This window comes from Geotrypetes seraphini, chromosome 8 (assembly GCF_902459505.1).
Source record: "Geotrypetes seraphini chromosome 8, aGeoSer1.1, whole genome shotgun sequence".
Lineage (NCBI taxonomy): Eukaryota > Metazoa > Chordata > Amphibia > Gymnophiona > Dermophiidae > Geotrypetes > Geotrypetes seraphini.
This window is the reverse complement of record NC_047091.1, coordinates 130550808-130575262: the sequence shown is the minus strand read 5'-3', so window position 1 is coordinate 130575262 and position 24455 is coordinate 130550808. Positions and strand designations below refer to the sequence as shown.

The 24455-nt window shown below is 43.2% G+C and overlaps 1 protein-coding gene across 1 annotated transcript in view; it reads right to left on the bottom strand.

Annotated features, from left to right (window-relative positions):
* The window catches only part of SLC5A1 (solute carrier family 5 member 1), a 110911-nt gene that overhangs the window by 51118 nt on the left and 35338 nt on the right, over positions 1–24455 (bottom strand). Inside the window, exons 3-4 of the mRNA XM_033956554.1 lie at positions 23296–23400; positions 176–235 (exon numbers count right to left, since the gene is read on the bottom strand). Coding sequence (XP_033812445.1) covers positions 176–235; positions 23296–23400 — 165 coding nt within the window. The remainder of the gene's footprint in view (positions 1–175; positions 236–23295; positions 23401–24455) is intronic.

The window sequence follows — 24455 nt, the reverse complement described above, 5'->3', positions numbered from 1 at the left end:
CAAGGAGTAGGAGATATCAAGGAGAACAGCTCACAGTCATAAACTATTCCCACAGGGAACTCTGCCCCATGGTTTAAATGTCTCAAAATATAGCATCAAGATCACCATTGTTAGGAGCACAAAATCATATTGAATAGTAGAAAATTCTAAAGAAAAATAAATCTATTGTACTTACACCAGCTTTGACATAAATAGGTACAAAGAGCCATCCCAAGATGACCACCGCAATCAGAGCCTGAAGAAGAAGAGAAGAAATGAATCAGTCTCCTTGAACACTGTAACGTGTTAGTGTATCACTTTTAGCTGTGGTACGGGAGGCTTTCATGGGGGCATGTTTGTGGCAGGTACAGGAAATAAATTTCTTAGGTTATTTGCAGGTACTTCACAGGTTATTATATCAAGTGCAGGTGCAAATCAACCCATATAGAATGTCCATGGGTTCTTCAAAGATAGGTTTCAAATTGAAAGTAGGGAATACTTGCATGTTTTCTTCCAAAGCAAACATATTGAAAAGCATCCCTAGGCGTTCAAGAGGTCCATCTGGCAGGCCACACAAGCGATAGCTACAATGCTATGAATGTCTACCCGCATGACTGGAAAACCTTGTGATTAGATATGAGGATAAAGATGGGAACTAAATAGAGATTTTGTATTTTCATGTGCCTGCAATGGCAGAATATAAATGTACAGGTTAACCAAAACTTTCCTAGATAAGGATGGCCATGCCCTGTGGCTGGCAGGTAGGACTGAACAAGAATAACTGGGTAGACTAGTTGCTTGTTCTCTGCCACCATTTTCTGTGTCTCTGCGGTTCTCAATGTAGTCCTTGAGATGCACCCAGCCAGTCTGAAATTCAGGATATCCATGACGAATGTACATGATATAAATATGCATACATTAGAAGCAGGTTATGTCATAGAACAACTCCAATGCTATTTACAGCGCTTCAGTATCCTCCACCTTTCACAATCAGGATTCAGGAAAATCACAAGAACCGAGATGGTGGTTACAGCACTAATAACATACGGCAAAGAACTACTAAGTAAGGGTCACGGTGCAATCATAATCCAATTCGATCTAAGCAGTACATTGACATAGTAGAATTCAATCAAATGTTTGAGATCTTCAGTGATTTTGGATTTAGCAGCCCAATCCAACCCCCGGTTCAAAGGCTTCCTAATCACACGGCATTACGCTGTACGCAAGGATGGTGAACTCTCTAACAGCTGGTACCCTCCCAGTGGGGTCCCCCAAAGATCGCCACTTTCACCATCAGTATTCAACTTTCTAATGCAATCCTTGGGAGCCAACCTAGATCCTGCATGAATAAAACATTTCACCTATGCAGACAACATAACGATCATGCTACCTGTAATGGCTGCATTAGTCAACACCCTCACCACTGTCAAAAATGTGTCCAAATCATGGAAAACTGGACCTCAACCCACTGCCTCAAACTAAATAAGAACAAAACCAAATTCCTTTGGCTAGGACCTTCGACTAACCCACACTACACTTCAAGGATTGCAGTAGAAGACATAGACTTTGCATTAGAACTACAATCTCGAAACAGGAATAAAAATGGATAACCCCCTATCCATGAAAAGGCATGCACAAGGAATAATAAAACAATCTTTCCTTGTGATGAGAAAGCTAAGACCCATCAGAAAATACCTTGAAACATAGGCCTTCCGAATTGTAGTATAATCCCTAATCCTGTCCCAACTAGACTACTGTAATGCAGTGGCGTACCTAACATATGTGACACCCGAGGCCCATCATTTTTGACCCCCCCCCCATCTATACGAAAAACATGATTTTTAGAAACAAGCCACACGTCAAACATGAGTACGTAGGAAAAGGCAGCATATTACATAGAAACATAGAAACATAGAAAAAAAGCGGCAGAAAAGGGCTATAGCCCACCAAGTCTGCCCATTCCAAGTATCCCCCCTCCTGAATTTACTCACTTAAAGATCCTACATGAGTATCCCATTTTTTTTTTTTAAATCCGTCACGCTGCTGGCCTTTATCACCTGGGGTGGGAGTCTGTTCCAATGATCCACCACTCTTTCGGTGAAGAAGTACTTCCTGGGATCGCCATGAAATTTCCCTCCCCTGATTTTCAGCGGATGCCCTCTGGTGGTCGAGGGTCCCATGAGCCAGAATATATCATCTTCCGACTCGATGCGTCCCGTGATGTACTTATACATACTGCAGTGAACAGTACATCAATACACCCATTGTAAAATTAAACAAGCCAGACTAGTATAGATCAATCCTAACAAAAAAACCATATCTTTTGAACACACAGAACACAGAAAACACTTTGCCTAGTATAGAATATGTAATCACAAACTAACCCCTCCCTCTTTTACAAAACTGTAGTGGATTTTAGCCACGGTGGTAACAGCTCTGAAGCTCATAGAATTCTGAGCATCAGAGCTGCTACCACCACGGTTGGCGCTAAAAAACCCTCCACAGTTTTGTAAAAGGGGGCATAAAATAGAAATACATAGACAAAGGTTAAATTGAACTAGTAAGAAGCTGGACTCTGCATACAGTGCACCACAGAAACAGTGACACATGTCTTCTAAAGCAATAAATAAATAGAAAATATTTTTCTATCTTTCTCTTCTGTGGTTTCTGCTTTCCTCATCTTCTTGTAACTCTCTTCCTTTCATCCACTGTCTGCCGTCTCTCTTCCCCTATATGGCATCTTCTCTCCTTCTATGCCCCTTCCAGAAACTGTATGTCTCCCCATTCCATTTCTCCTTTCACCCCCATTGGTCTAGCATTTCTTTCCTCTCCTTCCCTCTCCCACACCTTTCCTCTGCAATCCCTTTCCCTTTTTTCCCTCATTTTCCTTTTCAATTTATTTTCTGCATCTGTCTAGATTACGTTCTTACTACCCTCTCATTAATGTCATTTTTTTACTGTCTACCTAAAGCTTGCCACCTCTTTCCCTCACCCCTTCATTGTTTCCCTAACTCAATCCTTTTATCCCATCATGTGCCCTCCTTTTATTTATCCCATCCTTCCATCATGTACCCTCTTTCTCCAACCCTTCCATCTAGTACCTTCTCCTTTCTCTGTCCACTTCCATCCAGTGTCTGCTCCCCTCTTTCTCTCCTCCCATTTCCTCTCTACGTTTGCTCCCTTATCTCTCCCATCTGCACTTCCATCCAGCATAGGCTCCCCACTACCATCCAATGTCTGTCCTTTCTCTCGCCATCCACCCCTCTTCAATCAGCATCTGCCCCCCTTTCTTTCCCTCCAATATCCTTCCCCCTTATGTCTCTCCCCTTTCTCTGTACATCAATTCCATCAGCAACACCCTTCCACACCACCCTGCCCCCTTTCTTTCCCTCCACCACTCTTCAATTCCAGTAGTCCTGCTCCTTTCTCTCCCTTCATGCAGCAAGGTCCCATGTTGACTGTAGCTGCCGGCTGCCAGTCCACCCCACTCCAACGTACTTGCTCTGGAGCAGACTCAGCAGCCGCATGCTGGAAGGTCCCACGATGACTCATCTGCTGGCTTTGCTCTGGAAGAAGTAAGTTACGTCAGAGGGGGTGGACCCGGCAGACGCAAGGAGTTGTGGCAAAGTCCCGCAATGACTGCGTCTGCCAGGTCCACCCCCTCCGACATAACTTACTTCTTCCGGAGCAGAGCCAGCAGACCAGTCATTGCGGGACCTTCCTGCACCTCAGCGCGGCTGCCGCTCTGCTGCAGAGAAAGTAAATCTGAGGTAATGTGACCATTTATTTTTTTCATCAAAAGGGGACATCTATTGATTGACTGTGTATCCTTTCTTTCATTTCTTTCTTTCTGCACTCAGGCCCAACAATTGTCCCTTTCTATTCCCTCCCTCCTTCCTTCCCATGTCCTTAGTGGCCCCAGTGCCTCCTTCCCATGTCCTTAGTGCCCCCAGTGCCTCCATCCTGTGTCCTTAGTGCCCCCAGTACCTCCTTCTCATGTCTTTAGTTTCAAGTTTCAAGTTTCAAGTTTATTAGGATTTTATATACCGCCTATCAAGGTTATCTAAGCGGTTTTTACAATCAGGTACTCAAGCATTTTCCCTATCTGTCCCGGTGGGCTCACAATCTATCTAACGTACCTGCCTCCGTCAGGTGTCCATAGTGCCCCCAGTGCCTCCGTCCTGTTTCCATAGTGCCTCCAGTGCCCCCGTCCTGTGTCCTTAGTGCTCCCAGTGCCTCCATCCTGTGTCCTTAGTGCCCCCAGTGCCTCTGTCCTATGTCCATAGTGCCCCAAGTGCCTCCTTCCCATGTCAATAGTGCCCCCAATGCCTCCGTCCTGTGTCCTTAGTGCCCCCAGTGCCTCCTTCCCAGGTCCTTAGTGCCCCTTACCTCCTTCCCATGTCCTTAGTGCTCCCAGTGCCTCCATCCTGTGTCCTTAGTGCCCCCAGTGCCTCCTTCTCAAGTCCTTAGTGCCCCCAGTGCCTCCGTCCTGTGTCCATAGTGCCCCCGTCCTGTGTCCTTAGTGCTCCCAGTGCCTCCATCCTGTGTCCATAGTGCCCCAAGTGCCTCCATCCTGTGTCCTTAGTGCCCCCAGTGCCTCCGTCCTGTGTCCTTAGTGCCCCCAGTGCCTCCGTCCTGTGTCCTTAGTGCCCCCAGTGCCTCCGTCCTGTGTCCTTAGTGCCCCCAGTGCCTCCGTCCTGTGTCCTTAGTGCCCCCAGTGCCTCCGTCCTGTGTCCATAGTGCCCCCAATGCCTCCGTCCTGTGTCCATAGTGCCCCCAGTGCCTCCTTCCCGTGTCCTTAGTGCCCCCAGTGCCTCCTTCCCATGTCCTTAGTGCCCCCAGTGCCTCCTTCCCGTGTCCATAGTGCCCCCAGTGCCTCCTTCCTGTTTCCATAGTGTCCCAAGTACCTCCATCCTGTGTCCATGGTGTCCCCAGTGCCTCCTTCCTGTGTACATAGTGCCCCAGTGCCTCCATTCTGTGTCCATGGTGCCCCCAGTGCCTCCTTCTTTTGTCCATAGTGCCCCCAGTGCCTCCTTCTTGTGTCCATAGTGCCCTCAGTGCCTCTGTCCTGTGTCCATAGTGCCCCCAGTGCCTCCATCCTGTGTCCTTAGTGCCCCAAGTGCCTCCGTCCTGTGTCCTTAGTCCCCCCCAGTGCCTCCTTCCCATGTCCATAGTGCCCCCCAGCGCCTAGTGCCCCCAGTGCCTCCTTCCCGTGTTCATAGTGCCTCCAGTGCCTAGTGCCCCCAGTGCCTCCTTCCCGTGACCATAGTGCCCCCAGTGCCTCCGTCCTGTGTCCATAGTGCCCCCAGTGCCTCCGTCCTGTGTCCATAGTGCCCCCAGTGCCTCTGTCCTGTGTCCATAGTGCCCCCAGTGCCTCTGTCCTGTGTCCATAGTGCCCCCAGTGCCTCCGTCCTGTGTCCATAGTGCCCCCAGTGCCTCCTTCCCATGTCCTTAGTGCCCCCAGTGCCTCCTTCCCATGTCCATAGTGCCCCCAGTGCCTCCTTCCCATGTCCTTAGTGCCCCCAGTGCCTCCTTCTTATGTCCCTCCACTGCCTTCCAGATTTTGTCCACCCCCAAAGCCAGCCTGCCTGCCTGCCTACCTATCTCCCTCCCTCCCTGCCACGCTAAAGCCAGCCAGCTTGCCTGACTACATCCTTCCCTCCCTGCCGCAGAAAAAAAAAAGCGCCTCTCTCCTTCCTTTCCCCCTGTCTGCGCCGCTGCAAACTTACCTCCCCACTGCTGAAACTAATCTCCAACAAGAAGTCTTCTTTCCGACATCAATTCTGACATCGGAGAGGATGTTCCAGGCCAGCCAATCACTGGCTGGCCCGGAACGTCCTATCCGATGTCAGAATTGATGTCGGAAAGAAGACTTCTTGTCGCAGCAGCAGCGGGGATGTAAGATTGTAGCGGCGTAGACCGGGGGAAAGGAAGGGCAGGAGGACCCGGACTTGGCAAGAGGACCCGGACCGAGCCGGCTGTGCACCCCCCCAAGCCGTGCACCCGGGGCGGATCCACCCCCCCCCCCCTATTGGTAAGTCACTGCTGTAATGTAACACCAGTTCTTTGCTCTAAAACGTTACTATCACATCTACAACTAGCTCAAAACGCAGTGGTAAGACTCGTATATGGACTATGGAAACTGGAACATCTGCAACCCTACTATATGAAACTACATTGGCTGCCCATAACCGCAAGGGTCAAATTTAAATTAGGCATAACTGCCTTTAAGGTCCTGAGAGGGTATGCCCCCAATTACCTAACAGACTCGGCCATCCTACTCCAGGGTGCCTCCAACAGATATTCCACCAGAAATCTTTTCCACTTAAAATTCCCAGCATGGAACAATATAAAGTCTACCAGGCAAATCACCTTATCCATCCAATATCAATTAGCAAAATGCTGGAACCAACTACCACTTACACTATGATCTTGTGACCACTAGGTCAGATTCAGAAAACTTTTAAAAGCATTTCTAATTTTAAAAGTCCATTTCTAAACTGTCTAATGCAACTCCTGGGACATGACGATGAGCTAATGATGACCTACTTGTACTTATATTTGTAACTATGACCTAACTATTAATAGTTGTACTGATCTATCTGTACTAGCAACTCTATTGAATGTAACTTCCTGGGTAACTGACCCAACTTCTTATAATGTAATCCAACCTTGAACTGAATAGGTAAAGGTGGAATAGAAAACCTGATTAACATAACATATTGTAAAATTCGTTAGAACCCTTGCTCCCTCCTCCCCTTTTATACACAAAATTGCACAGCACTCTTTAGAGATGCTTGCATAACCCTGATTGACATAACAAGATGGAAAAGCTCGATAAAAACTGATGGAAAAAACATATACCTCAAGTAAACAGCGCAGAGCTGCTAATTCATGTTTTTATCACTATGTCTCAGCAATAAATTATAAACACAATTTATAACCAGAGTAGAGCCATGCCGTGTTCTTAACAACCAGTCCTCAAGGCGCAAAGCTACAGTACTTACTCCTGGTGAAATATTAACTGTAATATGGGTGACTGGCTGAACATTTCTGCCTTTCCACACCAATCAATGCCTATACAGTGTTGGTTAAAGATAGCAGAAACACGACTAAAGGGAGAGGGAACCAGCAGCATGCTTATAGCCCTAGAAACCTCCTAAGGTGAGCTTTAAATTGCATGAGCAGCCATTACTCGGAGGTTTAGTAGTAATAATAATCTGCACCATAAGCAAAAGGAGCCCAGCAGAAGCGTGATGGTCCTTAGCTGCAGTTACATGTCCCCAACCAAGGCCACATTGGAGAAGAAGGGCATTCATACCGGTAGAAAAACTTCATTCTATTTCTGTGGCCATTAGGAGAGATCTTTTAGATCCTGAATTCAGTTTTAGCTGTTATGATTCCAGGAACCAATTCTGACAGGAAGAAAGTTTCCAACTCAACATAAAGCTTCATCACTTGAGATTATGAAACAGTGATTAAAGTAGAGACTTAAGTGTCCTTTTACTAAGCTGCGGTAAGTGCTAGTGTGTGCTTACTGCAGCTTAAAATGGCTTACTAGGGGATGCACTCAAGTGTATTGCAGTAAATTGAAAATCTGCACACATTACCTGCGAGCTATTTTTTGTTCTTGTTGGACAGGTGTGTCGAGGGGGCAGAGAATAGGCATTCCTGCGCTAATCATTTAGTGCATATGCATTACCACATACTAACTGGTTAGTGCAAGATTACAGCAAAGAAGACAGTGGGAACGGACAATAGACACTCTACAAGAACCAGCAGTGTGAAGAAATGCCTTGTTTATTTCCAATCTGGATCCATGTTACTGTACGTCCCAGACTGAAATAAATAAGACATTTCTTCACACTGCTGGCTCTTGTGGATGCTCATTTGTCCGTTCCCACTGTCTTCTTTGCTGTTTGGCACTTGTGGGTTTTCGTCCTGTTGGATCTTTGGCTGCGTTAATGCAAGATTACCACATGAGCCCTTACCACTTACACAACAGGTGTCAGTAAGGTCCATATTCTATAAATGGCGCCTTAAATTAGGCACCAGTAGGCACCCTAATGGCGGCTAAGTTAAGTCCAAAATGCCATTTAAAAGCGGACTTAAGAGAAATTACAAGGCGCCTACCAGCGCCTAAAAACATGGCAATGGAATCGCATCTCTGGAAGCTTCTACTGGCGCCTAAAGCCACTGTAGGCATGGCTAACGCCTGAAGTGGTGTTAGGCAATAGTAAGCGCCTCCAGAGGCATGATTCACATCAAAGATAGGCACCAGAAATGTAGGCCTTGAAAACCCTGGCCTACATTTCCAGCGCCTACATTTTCCAGAGGCGCGATTCTCTAAATGGCGGCATCACGTGATTGACATGCGATCGATGGACACTTTTAAGGCAGCCACCAATAATGGCACCGTTTAGAAAATTTGGGCCTAAATGCTCCCATTGTAATTCTTTTTATTGGCCTTGCGCTAATAGCAACATCAGTGCACGGCCATTAATGGGAAAAAACCAGAAAACTGGTCATTTGCTGGTTAAAGCAAAAATGTATTTATTTGTGTCTTACTATACCGTCTTTAACTGTTTGAGCAGAGCAAGACGGTGTACAGTCTAAAATGACAGTGGAAAGGAACCACAATTTATTCAATAGGACAGAAGCAAACATTCTAGAGTTAGAATAGGTCAGGAAATATTTCATAGACAGCCAAAACACAAGTACTGGGGTGCCATCTTATCGTTTAGGAATCACTTGAGTGAATAATCATGTTTTGATAGCTGATTTCAGTTTCTTAAATTGGGATTCATTTCAGATGTATTGGGGAAGTGAATTCCAAAGTGCTGAGGCAGTAAAGAAAAATGCAGAGTGTCTGGATTCAAAAGAGTGGATTAGTAGAACTAATCTATGATCAGATGTCGAGTGAAGATTATGAGATGGAGTATAGAAAACAGTTAACTGTTGGAGATATTCAGGTGACTCATATTAAGAACATAAGAACATAAGCCGTGCCTCTGCTGGGTCAGACCAGAGGTCCATCATGCCCAGCAGTCCGCTCATGCGGCGGCCCATCAGGTCCAGGACCTGTATAGTAGCCCTCTATCTATACCTTTCTATCCCCTTTTCCTTCAGAAAATTGTCCAATTCCTTCTTGAACTCCAATACCGTACTCTGCCCTATCACGCCCTCTGGAAGTGCGTTCCAGGTGTCCACCACCCGTTGGGTGAAGAACTTCCTAGCATTGGTTCTGAATCTGTCCCCTTTTAATTTTTCTAAATGCCCTCTCGTTCTTCTAGTTGTTGAAAGTTTGAAGAATCTGTCCCTCTCCACTTTCTCTATGCCCTTCATGATCTTGTAAGTCTCTATCATATCCCCTCTAAGTCTCCGCTTCTCCAGCAAAAAAAGCTCCAGTCTCTCTAATCTTTCAGCATATGAAAGGTTTTCCATACCTCTTATTGCATGCATCGTTCTCTTCTGAACCCTCTCAAGTATCGCCATATCCTTCTTTAGGTACGGCGACCAATATTGGACGCAGTACTCCAGATGCAGGCGCACTATCACCCGATACAACAGCAGGATAACGTCTTTCGTTCTGCTTGTAATACCCTTCTTGATTATTCCTAGTATTCTATTTGCTTTCTTAGCGGCCGCTGCGCATTGTGCCAATGGCTTCATTGTCATGTCAACTATTACCCCCAAGTCCCTTTCTTGGGTACTCTAACTCAATAACAGCCCTTCCATCATGTAGCTGTACCTTGGGTTTCTGTTTCCTACATGTAGGACTTTACATTTCTGTACATTGAACTTCATCTGCCATCTCGTCGCCAACTCCCCTAGTTTGTTCAGGTCCCTTTGTAAATCTTCGCAGTCCTCTTTAGTCCTAGCTCCATTAAATAGCTTGGTGTCATCTGTGAATTTTATTACTTCGCTCTTCGTCCCTGTTTCTAAATCATTTATAAATATATTGAACAGCAACGGTCCAAGCACCGACCTCTGCGGAACACCACTCGTGACCTTCCTCCAGCCGAGTAGTGGCCCTTCACTTCTACCCTCTGCTTCCTGCCCGCCAACCAATTTCTGATCCATCTGTGTACGTCTCCTTCCACCCCATGGTTCTTTAGTTTCCGAAGTAGGCGTTCATGGGATACCTTGTCAAAGGCTTTTTTGGAAGTCTAAGTATACAATGTCTATGGGGTCCCCTTTGTCCATCCGTTTGTTAATTCCTTCGAAGAAGTGCAATAAGTTCATCAGGCACGATCTTCCCTTGCAGAAGCCATGTTGGCTTGTTATCATAAGTTTATGCCTCTCTAGATGCTCCTCGAAGCTATCTTTTATCAGCGCTTTCGCCATTTTCCCCGGAACTGAGGTCAGTATTACTGGTCTGTAGTTCCCCGGGTCACCTCTCGATCCCTTTTTAAAGATGGGCGTAACATTAGCTATCTTCCAATCCTCCGGGATCACGCCTGTTTTCAGGGATAGATTACAAACCTGCTGTAGTAGTTCCGCTATTTCCTCCTTTAGTTCCTTCAATACTCTAGGGTGGATTCTGCCCGGCGATTTGTCAGTTTTTAATTTTTCTATCTGCCTGTGTACATCCTCAAGGCTTACTTCCATGGATGTTAATTTTTCTGCTTAGTCTCCTTTGAAGATTTGTATGTTGGATGTGTCTTCTTTTGTAAATACTGACGAAAAGAACATGTTTAGTCTTTCCGCCACTTCTTTCTCCAACACCCCCTTCCTATCTCTGTCATCCAGCGGTCCCACCTCCTCCCTAGCCAGCTGCTTCCCTTTAACATATCTGAAGAATGGTTTGAAATTTTGTGCTTCCCTGGCTAGCCTCTCTTCATAGTCTCTTTTGGCTTTTCTAACCATGAGGTGACATTCTTTTTGACACTTCCTGTGTTCTTTCCAGTTCTCCTCGGTTTTGCCCTTTTTCCATTTCTTGAATGAATTCTTCTTATCATCTATCGCTTTCTTCACTTCTTTAGTTATCCACGCCGGGTCTTTTGTTCGGCTCTTTTTGCACCCTTTTCTGAATCTGGGGATATACCGATTTTGCGCCTCGCTTACCGTGTCCTTGAATAGAGACCAGGCTTGCTCTACAGTCTGCCATTTCTTTGTGCTGTTCCTAAGTTTCTTCCTTACCATTACCCTCATTGCTTCATAGTTTCCTTTTTTGAAGTTAAAAGTTGTCGCTGTGGTTCTCTTTCCCTTCGATATTCCTACTTCAACTTTGAACTTGATCATGTTATGATCGCTATTTCCCAATGGTCCCAGTATTTCCACTTCCTTTGCAGGTCCTCTTAGCCCATTAAGGATTAGATCCATTAGTTTACATTAGTTCGTTTACAAAAGTTGGATAGTTCAAAGTCTAAAAGATGCTGGCACTGTCATCTTGAAGTAGGGACACTGGATCATTTGTTTTTTTATTGTCCCTTGAAACTCAATTTTTAGAAATCAATATGGGGGAAAATTAATATGGTACTTGAGGTATCGATACTATTATCTTACGATGTGGTACTATTTGGGACATTGTTGACTGCTAAGAATCCAATAAACATATACAAAAGCAGACTTCTGATCATGACAGGGGTGGCCATACAGATGATAACCAGAAACTGGAAAAACTGGGATATGCGAAAAAATGTATGCAGAATAAATGGGAAATAATATAAATTTAAAAAAAAATATGGGGTCCATTAGAGACATTTGTTAACCTAAAGTATGACTAATTGATGAATCTTTAATTCCTTGATGATCTTTATACACATCCAGGGAGGGGGGGAGGGGGAATAAAGTATTTTATTTATTATCTGTTTGAAGATAAGTGCTGTTTATATGGGTTTTTTCTGATTGTATACTTTGCACTTTGTATAAGTTTTGAAAATGAATAAAGATTTACAAAAAAAAAAACCACCTTTATTTTTATATACTGCAATACCACAAACAGTTCGTAGCGGTTTACAGAAGAAGAGACTGTATACAGACAGCGATACTATAAAAAAACTTTCAAAATTACATTAGCATGGTAAGATGAATCAAATTTTTCCTGGAAGTGTTTTAGAAGTACATCATGGCAGAAATGGAGTCAGAGAAATTTGTCAGAGAGATAATAAGGGAATAAGCAGTCGGGTGGACAATGGGGAACCCATAGACATCATTTACCTCGATTTTCAAAAGGCTTTCGACAAGGTGCCACATGAAAGGCTGCTTAGGAAGCTGTGGAACCACGGGGTGGGAGGGGATGTGCACAGATGGATCAAGCACTGATTGTCGGGTAGACTGCAGAGGGTCGGAGTAAAGGGACAATATTCTGACTGGCGGGGAGTCACGAGCGGTGTGCCACAGGGATCGGTGCTGGGGCCGTTACTCTTCAACATATTTATCAGTGACCTGGAAAAGGAGGCAAAGTGCGAGGTTATAAAATTTGCAGACGATACCAAACTGTGCGGCAGAGTTAGATCCAGGGAGGAGTGTGAGGACCTGCAAAGGGACCTGGACAAGCTGGAAGACTGGGCAAACAAATGGCAAATGCGCTTTAACGTGGAAAAATGCAAGGTCATGCATATAGGGAAAAAGAACCCGTTGTTCAACTACAAATTGGGGGGGGGGGCATTACTGGGAGACAGCAGCCTAGAGAGAGACTTGGGTGTGCTGGTGGATGCATCACTGAAGCCATCTGCGCAGTGCGCAGCAGCCTCGAAAAAAGCCAACAGGATGCTGGGCATCATAAAGAGGGGCATAACAACCAGGACGCGGGAAGTCATCATGCCATTGTATCGAGCGATGGTGCGTCCACATCTGGAATACTGCGTTCAATATTGGTCGCCGTACCTCAAGAAGGACATGGCAGTACTTGAGAGAGTCCAAAGGAGAGCAACGAAACTGGTAAGAGGGCTGGAACACTGCCCATACGCCGAGAGGTTGGATAGGCTGGGGCTCTTCTCTCTGGAAAAAAGGAGGCTCAGGGGAGATATGATAGAGACCTTCAGGATCATGAGGGGCATAGAGAGGGTGGATAGGGACAGATTCTTCAGGCTGAAGGGGACAACAGGTACGAGGGGGCATTCGGAGAAACTGAAGGGAGATAGGTTCAAAACAAATGCAAGGAAGTTTTTTTTCACCCAAAGGGTCATGGACACCTGGAATGCGCTACCGGAGGAAGTGATCAGGCAGAGTACGGTACAGGGATTCAAACAGGGATTGGACGGATTCCTGAGGGATAAAGGGATCGTGGGATACTGAGAGAGGTGCTGGGATGTAACACAGGTATAGAAAGCTAACCAGGTAATAAGTATAGAAACCCAACCAGGTAGTGCATGTGCAAGACCGGAGGGTTAGGACTTCGATGGGAAGATAGGACTCAATGGGAAACCAAGGTGGCAAGGGGGCCCCTTCTGGTGATTCAGACAGGTCGTGACCTGTTTGGGCCGCCGCGGGAGCGGACTGCTGGACAGGATGGACCTATGGTCTGACCCGGCGGAGGCACTGCTTATGTTCTTATGTTCTTATAAGTTTTGATTGACTTCCTAAAAGTTTGGTAAGAAAGAGCATTTGAGATAAAGTTGGTTAAACATTTATTCCATATGCTTACTGATAACAACTACAGACTACAAATTGTTTAGAAAAGAAATAAAACCCATCCTATTCAAGACATCCTTGAAGACAAACTAACTCTGCAAAACTCATCCCAATTCTCTGTAGCAAATCTCTCTACTCTTCAATTCCTCTGGAAATGTCCAGATAACTTCTTTTGTACTCCGCCTTGAACCACAAGGTATTGGCGGAATAGAAATCACTAATGTAATGTAATGTAATATGTAATTGTCTTAAGGTATAGAAACATGATTGACTTAATAATGAAATCTATGGGGAAAATGATAATTGTGAGTTGATGAATGCATGAGGAAACCCCAGAATTGATTTGTTAGTTCTTCTAGCGGTCCACGGCATGCCTCAAATCCTTCTTCAATTCATCAAAGTAGTGCAAATCTTCATATATCTTGATTTTACTTCTTAAAAGATATTCAATTAGTATTTATAGAGCCATCAGAAGCAGCACCCCAACTACACAAAGTAGAAGCTCAAGGGGCTAACTTGCTGCTGACACTTCCTCATAGGCTCCTATACTAATTTTATCAGAGTTGCTTATAAGTTAATAGAGTTATAAGAAGGATATGGCGGTACTTGAGAGGGTCCAGAGAAGAGCAACAAAAAATGATAAAGGGCATGGAGAATCTTTCGTATGCTGAGAGATTGGAGAAGCTGGGGCTCTTCTCCCTAGAAAAGCAGAGACTTAGAGGGGATATGATAGAAACTTACAAGATCATGAAGGGTATAGAGAAGGTAGAGAGGGACAGATTCTTCAGACTGGCCGGGGCAACAAAAACTAGAGGACATTCGGAAAAATTGAAGGGAGACAGATTCAGAACAAATGCCAGGAAGTTCTTCTTCACTCAGAGGGTGGTGGACACCTGGAATTCACTTCCAGAGAAGGTAGTAGAACAGAGTATGATTTTGGGTTTCAAAATGGGACTGGACAAGTTCCTGAAGGAAAAAGGGATTGAAGGGTACAAATAGAGGGGTACTATACAGTACAAAATGCTTTAGAGTAATGGATAACTTACAGGTCATTGACCTGGGGGATCGCCGCGGAAGCGGACTGCTGGGCACGATGGACCTGTGGTCTGACTCAACAGAGGCGATGCTTATGTTCTTATAATTTAATTCTTTCAAATAGTTTAAGTTATCGTCTTTCAGTAGATAATAATGAACACTTCATCAACATATCTCTTTAGTCATCCTGGTTCAGATAACCCAATCAAATCCTTCTCCAGCATCAAAGCTCAAATGAGTCATTCCTCTTTCTGTCTTGTTTTCATAATGTCCAGCTTTGGCATTCGTAACTGACCATTGAGAAAATGAGTGTGTGGACAAGTCTGATCTTCGTTTGGAGTGTTACCTCCTTGCCTTTGAATACTTTGTCAAGAGCCTTCATTGAAGAGTGACCAAGTGCTATTCTGCAGAATATTTCCTCCCTGCTAGTTGCTTCTTTGTTTACAAAAGAGCCCAGAAATTGAAATCCTCTACAACTTCTATTCTATCACCTTCAAGTTGCAAAATCTTCATCATTTTCTGTGTCAATGATCTTTGTCTTGTTTATGTTCAGTTCTAATCCCATGGAATGACATTTAGCTTTGACGTTTCTCAGTAGATACAGCATGTCTTCTTTGCTGCTGCTGCTGAGCGTTGTATCATTTGCATAATGCAGGTTGTTTATATTTTGGCCACCAGCTTTGAAACCAACACTCTCTTCTTCCAAATTTGCTTTTCTGAAGATGGTTTCACCATACAGGTTGAACAGGTAAGGTGACAAAATGCATCCTTACCTGATGTCAAGAGTACACTCCATGAAACTAACAACCGGAAGACTGAAGTAAATTACACAAATTATTTTTTCATGCACCATGTAATTAAGCTGTGGAATTTGTTGCCAGAAGATGTGGTTGACACAAGAGGGAAATGGATTTGATTGTCCCACACAAAGCAGTTTATGTGTATTATTATATCTAGCTATTTTCTCTGTCTCTAGTGGGCTCGCATTCTCTTTTTGTACCTTAGGTAATGGAGGGTTAAGTGGCTTGTCCAGAGTCACAAGGAGCCACAAAGGGAATTTAGCCCAGTTCCCTAGATTTTTAGCCTGCTGCACTAACCATTAGGCCATTCCTCCACACCAACCCATGTAATGTGCTTCAAGAGGTTGGGCAAGTTTCTGGAGGAAAAGCCAATAAAAAAAAATTATTATCCAGGTGGACTTGGGAGACCCATTGTTCATGATCAAAAACTTCCACTTCCACAAATAAGCAAAATGCTAACAAATCAATTAGACAACAGAGTCAGTTTATCAAATTATGCTTCTAATAATAGAATAGAACAGGGGGAAAGCCTCAGGGCAGAATCCAGTACCACCATCCCCACAAGCAATTCAGTGCCTCCTCTATATATAACTAGATGTCTCTGTTTACTTGATTGCTGGTGGTTTACTTATTTGTGGAAGTGTGAGTTTTTTATATTGTATATTTTCCACGTGTTTTTTTCTTTGAGAGATTTCTAGACCCATTGTTCATCCCTGGAAATGAGCTAAAAGAAATAGATCCGTGTTTTGGGATCTGCTGGATACTTGTGACCAGATCGGCCCGTGTTGCAAATAGAATGCTGGGATCAATGGTCCTTGGTTTGACTCAGCATGTTTTTCTTATGTTCTCAAGGTCTCAGATGCTGCTCCTGCATTTGCTGCTTTGAGCCTCATATCAGGACTTCTTGGTGTAAAACCTCCTTCCTACTGAAACATGTCTCTTTTGTATTGTTTCTGCCATATTTTCCTGTTTTTATAAGATACCACTACTGTTTAACATTTCTTATCTTCTCTTACCTTAAAGGATTAAATAAACTCTCTTGTCAAGAAGTGCGTTTTTAGCCTTCGAATGTTGAGAAAGGTCAGAAACCTTTTCCACCAACAATACTTCTCTGTTCTGGTCCAATCTATCATATTATCCTGGTTAGATTACTGTAACGCTATCTATCACGGCATAACAAAGACCTGCCTTCAAAGACTCCAACTGATACAAAATATCGCTGCAAAATTAATTTTTGGAAAAAGTAAATCTGACCATGTGTCTCCTTTGCTTTTAAACCTTCATTGGCTTCTGGTCTATCTCAAGATTCACTTTAAATGTGCATGTATTACTTTTTAAAATTTTATATGGTATCTTCATCCCTCATGTCCCTTTATTATGGAATGCTTATAGATTCTCCTATGCAAGAGGCACCCAACAATTCAAACTCTCCCTTCCTTCAGTAAAAGGAATCAAAGAAGTCAAGAATTTCAGTCAATCCTTGGTTTTCAAATTTTCTCAACTATGGAACGAACTTCCTCTTATTTTAAGGGGTCGTGGTCCTTTTCAACTTTTTCATAAATCTTTAAAAACTATTTTTTTTGCTAAACACTTTGGAAACTAGTCATATTAATATTTTCTGATTGTTACTTTTTTTTAGTCGAGCTCCTTTCTGGCTGAAGACCCGGCATATAAAGCTAAGTTTTAGTTTAGTTTAAATCGCTGAAAGGTGTATCTGAAGAGCTTACAATCTTGTTTAGACAGACAGGATATATAGGGGTAGGAGAGTTCTTTGCAGGGAGAATGATAGGAAGGACATAGGTAATTTTAAAGTGAGTGGGAGTTAGGACTTGCAAGCAGTCTTGAAAAAGTGGGCTTTTAGCTTGGATTTGAATAGTACAAGAGACGAAGCCTGACGTAATGACTCAGGCAGTCTGTTCCATGCATACAGCGCAGTAAGATAGAAGGGACGGAGTCTGGAGTTGGCAGTAGAGGAGAAGGATACAGTTAGGAGGGACTTGCCAGATGAATGAGCTAATGGGAGGGGGGTGAGATAAGTGAGGAGAAATTTTGAGGGGCTGCAGAGTAAGTGCACCTGTAGGTCAGTAAGAGGAGTTTGAATTTATTTATTTTAAAAACATTTTATTCCACTTAAACCTAAGCAGATTATAATGAAATAAACATATCTTAAAAAATCAAAAAATCCTCTATACAGCACAATATTACAAGACTATTACAAAAATGTTAGCTGCCAGAACATCCTTTAAAACAGTAAAGGACAAATATACAATTCAAAGAGTCTGCATCAGAAGCCACTCATTCTAATAAAATGCTTTAAAAATACAAATGAGTTTTCAACAGGTTTTTTTTTTCTTAATAATTTCATGTTATTACACAATTTTAAAGAACCTGGAAGAGCATTCTATAACTGTGGATCAGCCACCGAAATGGCTGTAGAACATGTTTTCATATAATGCACCTCGCTCACTGATTCAATGGATAATCTCAAAGCTGACTGTGATCTCAAAGATCGACTGGGCAAATATTTCTTTAAAGTCTGAGTCAAAATACCAGGGCGCTTCACCAAAAACACTTGATGGATGATTGCCAAAATTTTATATTCAATTTGATAAATGATGGGCAGCCAATGTAGCTGTACTAACACAGGAGAAATCCATTCATAATGTGATACCCCAGTCATCATCTTAGCTGCTGTGTTTTGAACTATTTGCAGAGCCCATACTTTAAACTTAACGATGCCTAGCAGCAATGCATTGCAAAAATCTAAACAAAACAAAAATCCCTCCTCTTGTAATTGTCCTTGATTGTGTCATCTGCCTCCAATTATTGTATTTCTATCCTATTTACCCTACTAGTCCCGTCTGTTTTGAAAGCCATGTATTTGTTATATGAAGTTTTTGTTCCCCTGTGTACTGTTATAAAATATTTTTAGAATTGTACATCGCCCTGAATATATGATAGGGTGATTAAACAAATTTTAAATAAACTTGAAACTTGATTTGGAAATTGCCAGGTACTGTGTCACTGTCCAAAAACCAGACATTGACAGCATTGGTTTTACTGTGGAAAGAATCCAGAAATGGATGAGGGACAAGTGAAGTGACTTGAGAAGAGGGATAATGTAAGTATATGGTGGCTCTTGTGAATATGTCATTCAGCAGAATTTTGCCAGGGTTGGAAGGGAGAACATAAAAACATAAGAATTGCCGCTGCTGGGTCAGACCGGTGGTCCATCGTGCCCAGAAGTCCGCTCACACGGTGGCCCTCTGGTCAAAGACCAGCGCCCTAACTTAGACTAGCCCTACCTGCGTACGTTCCGGTTCAGCAGGAACTTGTCTAACTTTGTCTTGAATCCCTGGAGGGTGTTTTCCCCTATGACAGACTCCGGAAGAGTGTTCCAGTTTTCCACCACTCTCTGGGTGAAGAAGAACTTTCTTACATTTGTACGGAATCTATCCCCTTTCAACTTTAGAGAGTGCCCTCTCGTTCTCCCTACCTTGGAGAGGGTGAACAACCTGTTCTTATCTACTAAGTCTATCCCCTTCAGTACCTTGAATGTTTCGATCCTGTCCCCTCTCAATCTCCTCTGTTCGAGGGAGAAGAGGCCTTGTTTCTCTAATCTTTCATTGTACGGCAGCTCCTCCAACACCTTAACCATCTTAGTCGCTCTTCTCTGGACCCTTTCGAGTAGTACCATGTCCTTCTTCATGTACGGCCACCAGTGCTGGACGCAGTACTCCAAGTGAGGGTGCACCATGGCCCGGTACAGCAGCATGATAACCTTCTCCGATCTGTTCGTGATCCCCTTCTTTATCATTCCTAGCATTCTGTTCGCCCTTTTTGCTGCCGGCGCACATTGCGTAAACAGCTTCATCGACTTGTCGATCAGAACTCCCAAGTCTCTTTTCTGGGAGGTCTCTCCAAGTACCGCCCAGGACATCCTGTATTTGTGCATGAGATTTTTGTTACCGACATGCATCACTTTACACTTATCCACGTTGAACCTCATCTGCCATGTCGATGCCCATTCCTCGAGCCTGATTATGTCACGTCACAGATCTTCGCAATCCCCCTGCGTCTTCACTACTCTGAAAAACTTTGTTTCATCCGCAAATTTAATCCATTGAATCGGAACACGCTGCTTAGCAATACGACAAGTTTTACAAAAGGAAATCTCTTGTTCATCTGAATGCAGTTCAGTATCATTAGTAAGATCCAAAAGACACACCTAAAATGTGCTGCATACCATCTCCCCTAACATATGCGCCAAATGTGTCCACAGTTCCTCCCAAATCCTCTTTACAAATATGGAAAGGAGTGGCCTAATGGTAGAGCTGCTGCCTCTGCATCCAGAAGTTGTGGGATCAAATTCCAGCACTGCTCCTTGTGACCCTGGAAAAGTCACTTATTCCTCCATTGCCCCAAGTACAAAATAATATAACAAAAATGTATTTGTATACTGCAAAACCTTTCAGTTCTATGCGATTAACAAGATAAAGAGGACTGAATAATCACAGTGAAGAATAAAACATCAATCTTCCAGGAATTTCACAAATAAATAAGTTTTCAATAATTTCCTAAAATATGGGTAAGAAATGGAGCTTACTATCAATCAGCATAAGTCGGTATCCCAGCTTACAGCCTGGAATGACAGCAATCACTGAAAATATCTTTTGTATAAGCAGCCTTTTACAGATGGAAAAGCAAATAATGCAGAAGTTCACAACAAATGTCTTGGATTAGTGAATGTAAAATGCTCCACAAGATAGTTAGTGGCAAGACCATGCGATACCTTATAACTTATATATCCAAATTTAAAGATCACTCTTGCCTTAACAGGAAGTCAGTATAATCTTCGATAATAAGGTGTCACATGGTCTGTCTTCTTCAAGTTAAAAATTAAACCTCTATGTTGATGACTCCCAGATCTACCTCTCCACAAGAGGTATCTCTACTAAAACTCAGATTCGAGTCATGCCTGTCGACATTGCCACTTGGATGTCTCACTGCCATCTAAAACTGAATATGACTAAAATGGAGCTGCTCATCTTCCCGCCTAAACCCACCTCCATACTTTCCCCATTCTCTTTCTCTGTGGACAACACTCTCATCCTTTCTGTCTTGTCTAGTCACAATCGCGGGGTCATTTCCTCTCTCTCCTTCTCCGTCCAGATACAACATATCGCTAAAACATGCCGCTTCTTCTTCTATAATATTACCAAAATCTGACCCTTCCTCTCCAAGCAAACTACCAAAACCCTTATCCATGCCCTCATCACCTCGCTATTCTCAGGTCTTCTGCTCAGCCATCTTTCTCCCCTTCAATCCATCCAGAATTTGGCTGCATTACTCATATTCCCCAGTTCTCAGCTCATTAATGTAACCCTAGACTATCATCATCTTCACTAACTTTATTTAATATACCACAGAGTCAAAGAAATATATCTAAGTGGTTTACAATTATTAAATAGAATTTAAAAAACATAACAAAGACACCACAAAAGGTAAATAGTTAAAATCTGATCCAATATGCTGTACTAATAGTAGAATATTAAAAAGAAAAGGATACACCAGGAGAGGGAAATGAAATCCCAAAGACTGAAAGTCCAAAGGTAAGCTCAGTAAAGAGTCAAAGTTGCTGCAGAGCAAGTTTGCGAAGACATACTGATTCCAATAACCAATCAGATACCAAACCCTGAGTATAATAATAAGTTTTTAAGGCTATTTTAAATTTACAGTAGGAGTTCTCAGTTTGGATACAATTGGCAAGCCATTCCACAAGGATGGTGCTATAACTTGAAATCAAGAGTGACAGGCACAATCCAGACAAATCTGCAAAGGGGGGAGGGGGGACAGAAGAAACATCGTATAGCTAGATTTTCAGAAGGCGTTTGACAAGGTCCTGCATGAACATCTACTTCGAAAAATTGTGAGCCATGGCATCGAGTATGATATACTCACGTGGATTAAAAACTGGTTGGTGGATAGGAAACAGAGAGTGGGGGTAAATGGACAATACTCGGACTGGAAAAGCATCACGAATGGGGTGCTGCAGGGTTCGGTGCTCAGGCCTGTGCTCTTCAACATATTTATAAACAACCTGGAAATTGGTACGACGAGTGAGGTGATTAAATTTGCGAACAATACAAAGTTATTCAGAGGAGTGAGGAAACAGAAAGATTGCAAAGACCTACAACTAGACATAAACACACTCGAGAAATGGGCCGCGAAATGGCAAATGAGGTTCAATGTGGATAAGTGCAAGATGATGCATGTCGAAAACAAAAATCATATGCATGAATACAAGATGTCCGGTGCTGTAGTCGGAGAAAGCCCATAGGAAAGAGACTTGGGAGTGCTTGTAGACAAGTCAATGAAGCCGTCCACGCAATGTGCGGTGGCGGCGAAAAGGGCGAACAGAATGCTAGGAATGATTAAGAAAGGGATCACAGACATATCTGAGAAGGTTATCATGCCGCGGTACTGGGCCATGGTGCACCCCCACCTGGAATACTGTGTCCAACACTGGTCGCCGTACATGAAAAAGGACATAGTACTACTCGAAAGGGTCCATAGAAGAGTGACAAAAAAGGTTAAGGGACTGGAGGAGCTGCCATACAATGAGAGACTAGAGAAACTGGGCCTCTTCTCCCTTGAAAAGAGGAGATTGAGAGGGGACATGATCGAAACATTCAAGGTACTGAAGGGAATTAACTTAATAGAGAAAGAGAGATTGTTCACCCTCTCCAAGGTGAAGAGAACGAGAGGGCACTCTATAAAGTTAAAAGGGGATAGATTCTATACAAATGTAAGGAAGTTCTTCTTCACCCAGAGGGTGGTAGAAATCTGGAACGCTCTTCCAGAAACTGTTATAGGGGAAAGCACCCTCCAGGGATTCAAGAAAGGTTTAGATAAGTTCCTGCTAAACCAGAACATACACAGGTAAGGCTATACTCAAATAGGGCATTGGTCTTTGACCTAAGGGCCGCCGTGTGAGCAGACTGCTGGACATGATGGACCACTAGTCTGACCCAGCAGCGGAAATCTTATGTTCTTAACCATCAGGTGTGATTGGGAAGAACAAAGAGAGTTGTAGGATATAAGGAATAAGGGAGCTAAAGTGAAAGCCTTCCTCCTCTTCTTAGTGTCGCATGGTGAATGTTGAGGCCTTTGCAGATAAGTTAATATTTTGGGTTTTTAGGATCCAGTGTTAGTTGCTACAGGATGCAGCAGTGTGGATAACAGGAAAGGGATGCCCAACATGCTTGATCGAGGAATCCATAGGAGTCTAGAGGTAAGGTCAAAATCAAAAGGAAGAAAAGAAGGGTGTCCCAAACCTCCAATCTGCTTTTCTGCCTGCATACTTTGAAACCACCACTTTGACTGTTGCCATGTGCACCATTCGTTTTGAAGAACAGATTACCAGTAAGAATTTATTATGAAACACCAATTTAATAGTACATCTTGAGCCTAATCATGGAGAATTCCTCCAACCCATCAGAGAGTCTACTCCATAATTTGCAGACAGTTCACGAGACCTGTGTTGAGCCAAGGGAGCAATGGGGTCTACAATGGGGACCAAGAGGAGAGGCTGCAATTACAGATGAGTATAATGCACTTTGAGGTGGCATGTCATATTATTCTTATTATAAAGAAAATAATGATGCTTTGGCTTTTTCTCCACAATATTTAGAATCTGTTGAAAATTAAAATTGACTATGAAGCTGGATGTTCACCTTGAATAAAGCAAAATTGAGTACAATAGAAATAAAGCAATGTGGTTCTTCTAAAACCTTGAAATGAAAATTAGAATTCCTTAGGTCAACGGAGCAGCTTAGTTGAGTTGCAGAAAGCATTCAGCAAAACATAAAACACTCATGTTCTACTCAAAAGAATCACTTACATTCCACTCAAATCCACCAATGACTATACCTCCAGCTGCAGCAGTCCCTGCAAGTCCCACGAAATGCCCACTGCCAATGTTACTAGCAAAGAGAGAAGCTCCAATCTGAGAAAAAAAAGGACAAAAGAGACACCAGTCAGGTTGAAATTTCTGGGCATTAGGTGATCAGATCTCCTTCATTCTTCCCAGGGAATCGAGTGACGCCAGGAGATAGAGGTGTATCCACAATCTGTTCCCGGGCCACTTGGAAAGCAACATTGATTTTACCAGTGCTCTCTACAGAGTTTTAAACTTTCATAGCTCATGATTATTAAATCAATTTACTGGAACATTCACAGCCATTAACAATTTGTATTTCATAACCTATTCTGTGAGCATGTGATCCTGCTCTTGAGTTTATACAATCCAGAATGTTATTTTTTGTAATCATTTATTATCTTATACAAAAAATAAAACTCATCGAGGGCTTGATTTTATAACAGGATGCTTAAGTGAAAAGTCTCACAAGTCTCTATTGTTAACCCCTTTTATAAAAATGTGCCCTAATAGAATAGTATCCCAGAGCCAACCCAATAGAACGCAAATGCACAAGCGCAAATTTATACCTGCTCTTAAAAAGGAATGAATCTGTGCATGTAAACACTATTTTTTTTTAAAGTATTTGCAGACAATACAACTCCACCTCCATTCTGCCCAATCTATGCCCAGAAACCCCTAATGGAGATCATGTAAAAGTGGGCACAAACCTTTACATGCACATAGGGGGCAACTCTATAACTTGGCGTCAAGATGTAGGCACCACAGTGGGGCATATTTAGCGCCAATTCTATCAGGGCTACTTGGGTGCCCAAGTCATTATAGAATACTAGAGCAAAATTTAGCTGTGTGCATTAATGCTGCCCAATTTGTCGATTCAAATCGATTCACCGATTCTCTTCAGTGAATTGGTTCAAATCGATTCATTGTCCAAGAAAATTGGACTTACTGATTCAGCGGCCAACCCCCCCCAACATATTTCCGAGGCCTCCTATATCAGCAGCGTTGGTGGATGGACAGCAGCAGCATTGCTCTGAACAGGCTGCTCTGTGACCTGCCCGGCCGGGGCCTTCCCTGTGTCATGTCACTGATGATGTCACTGATGATGCAGCAGAGGGAAACCC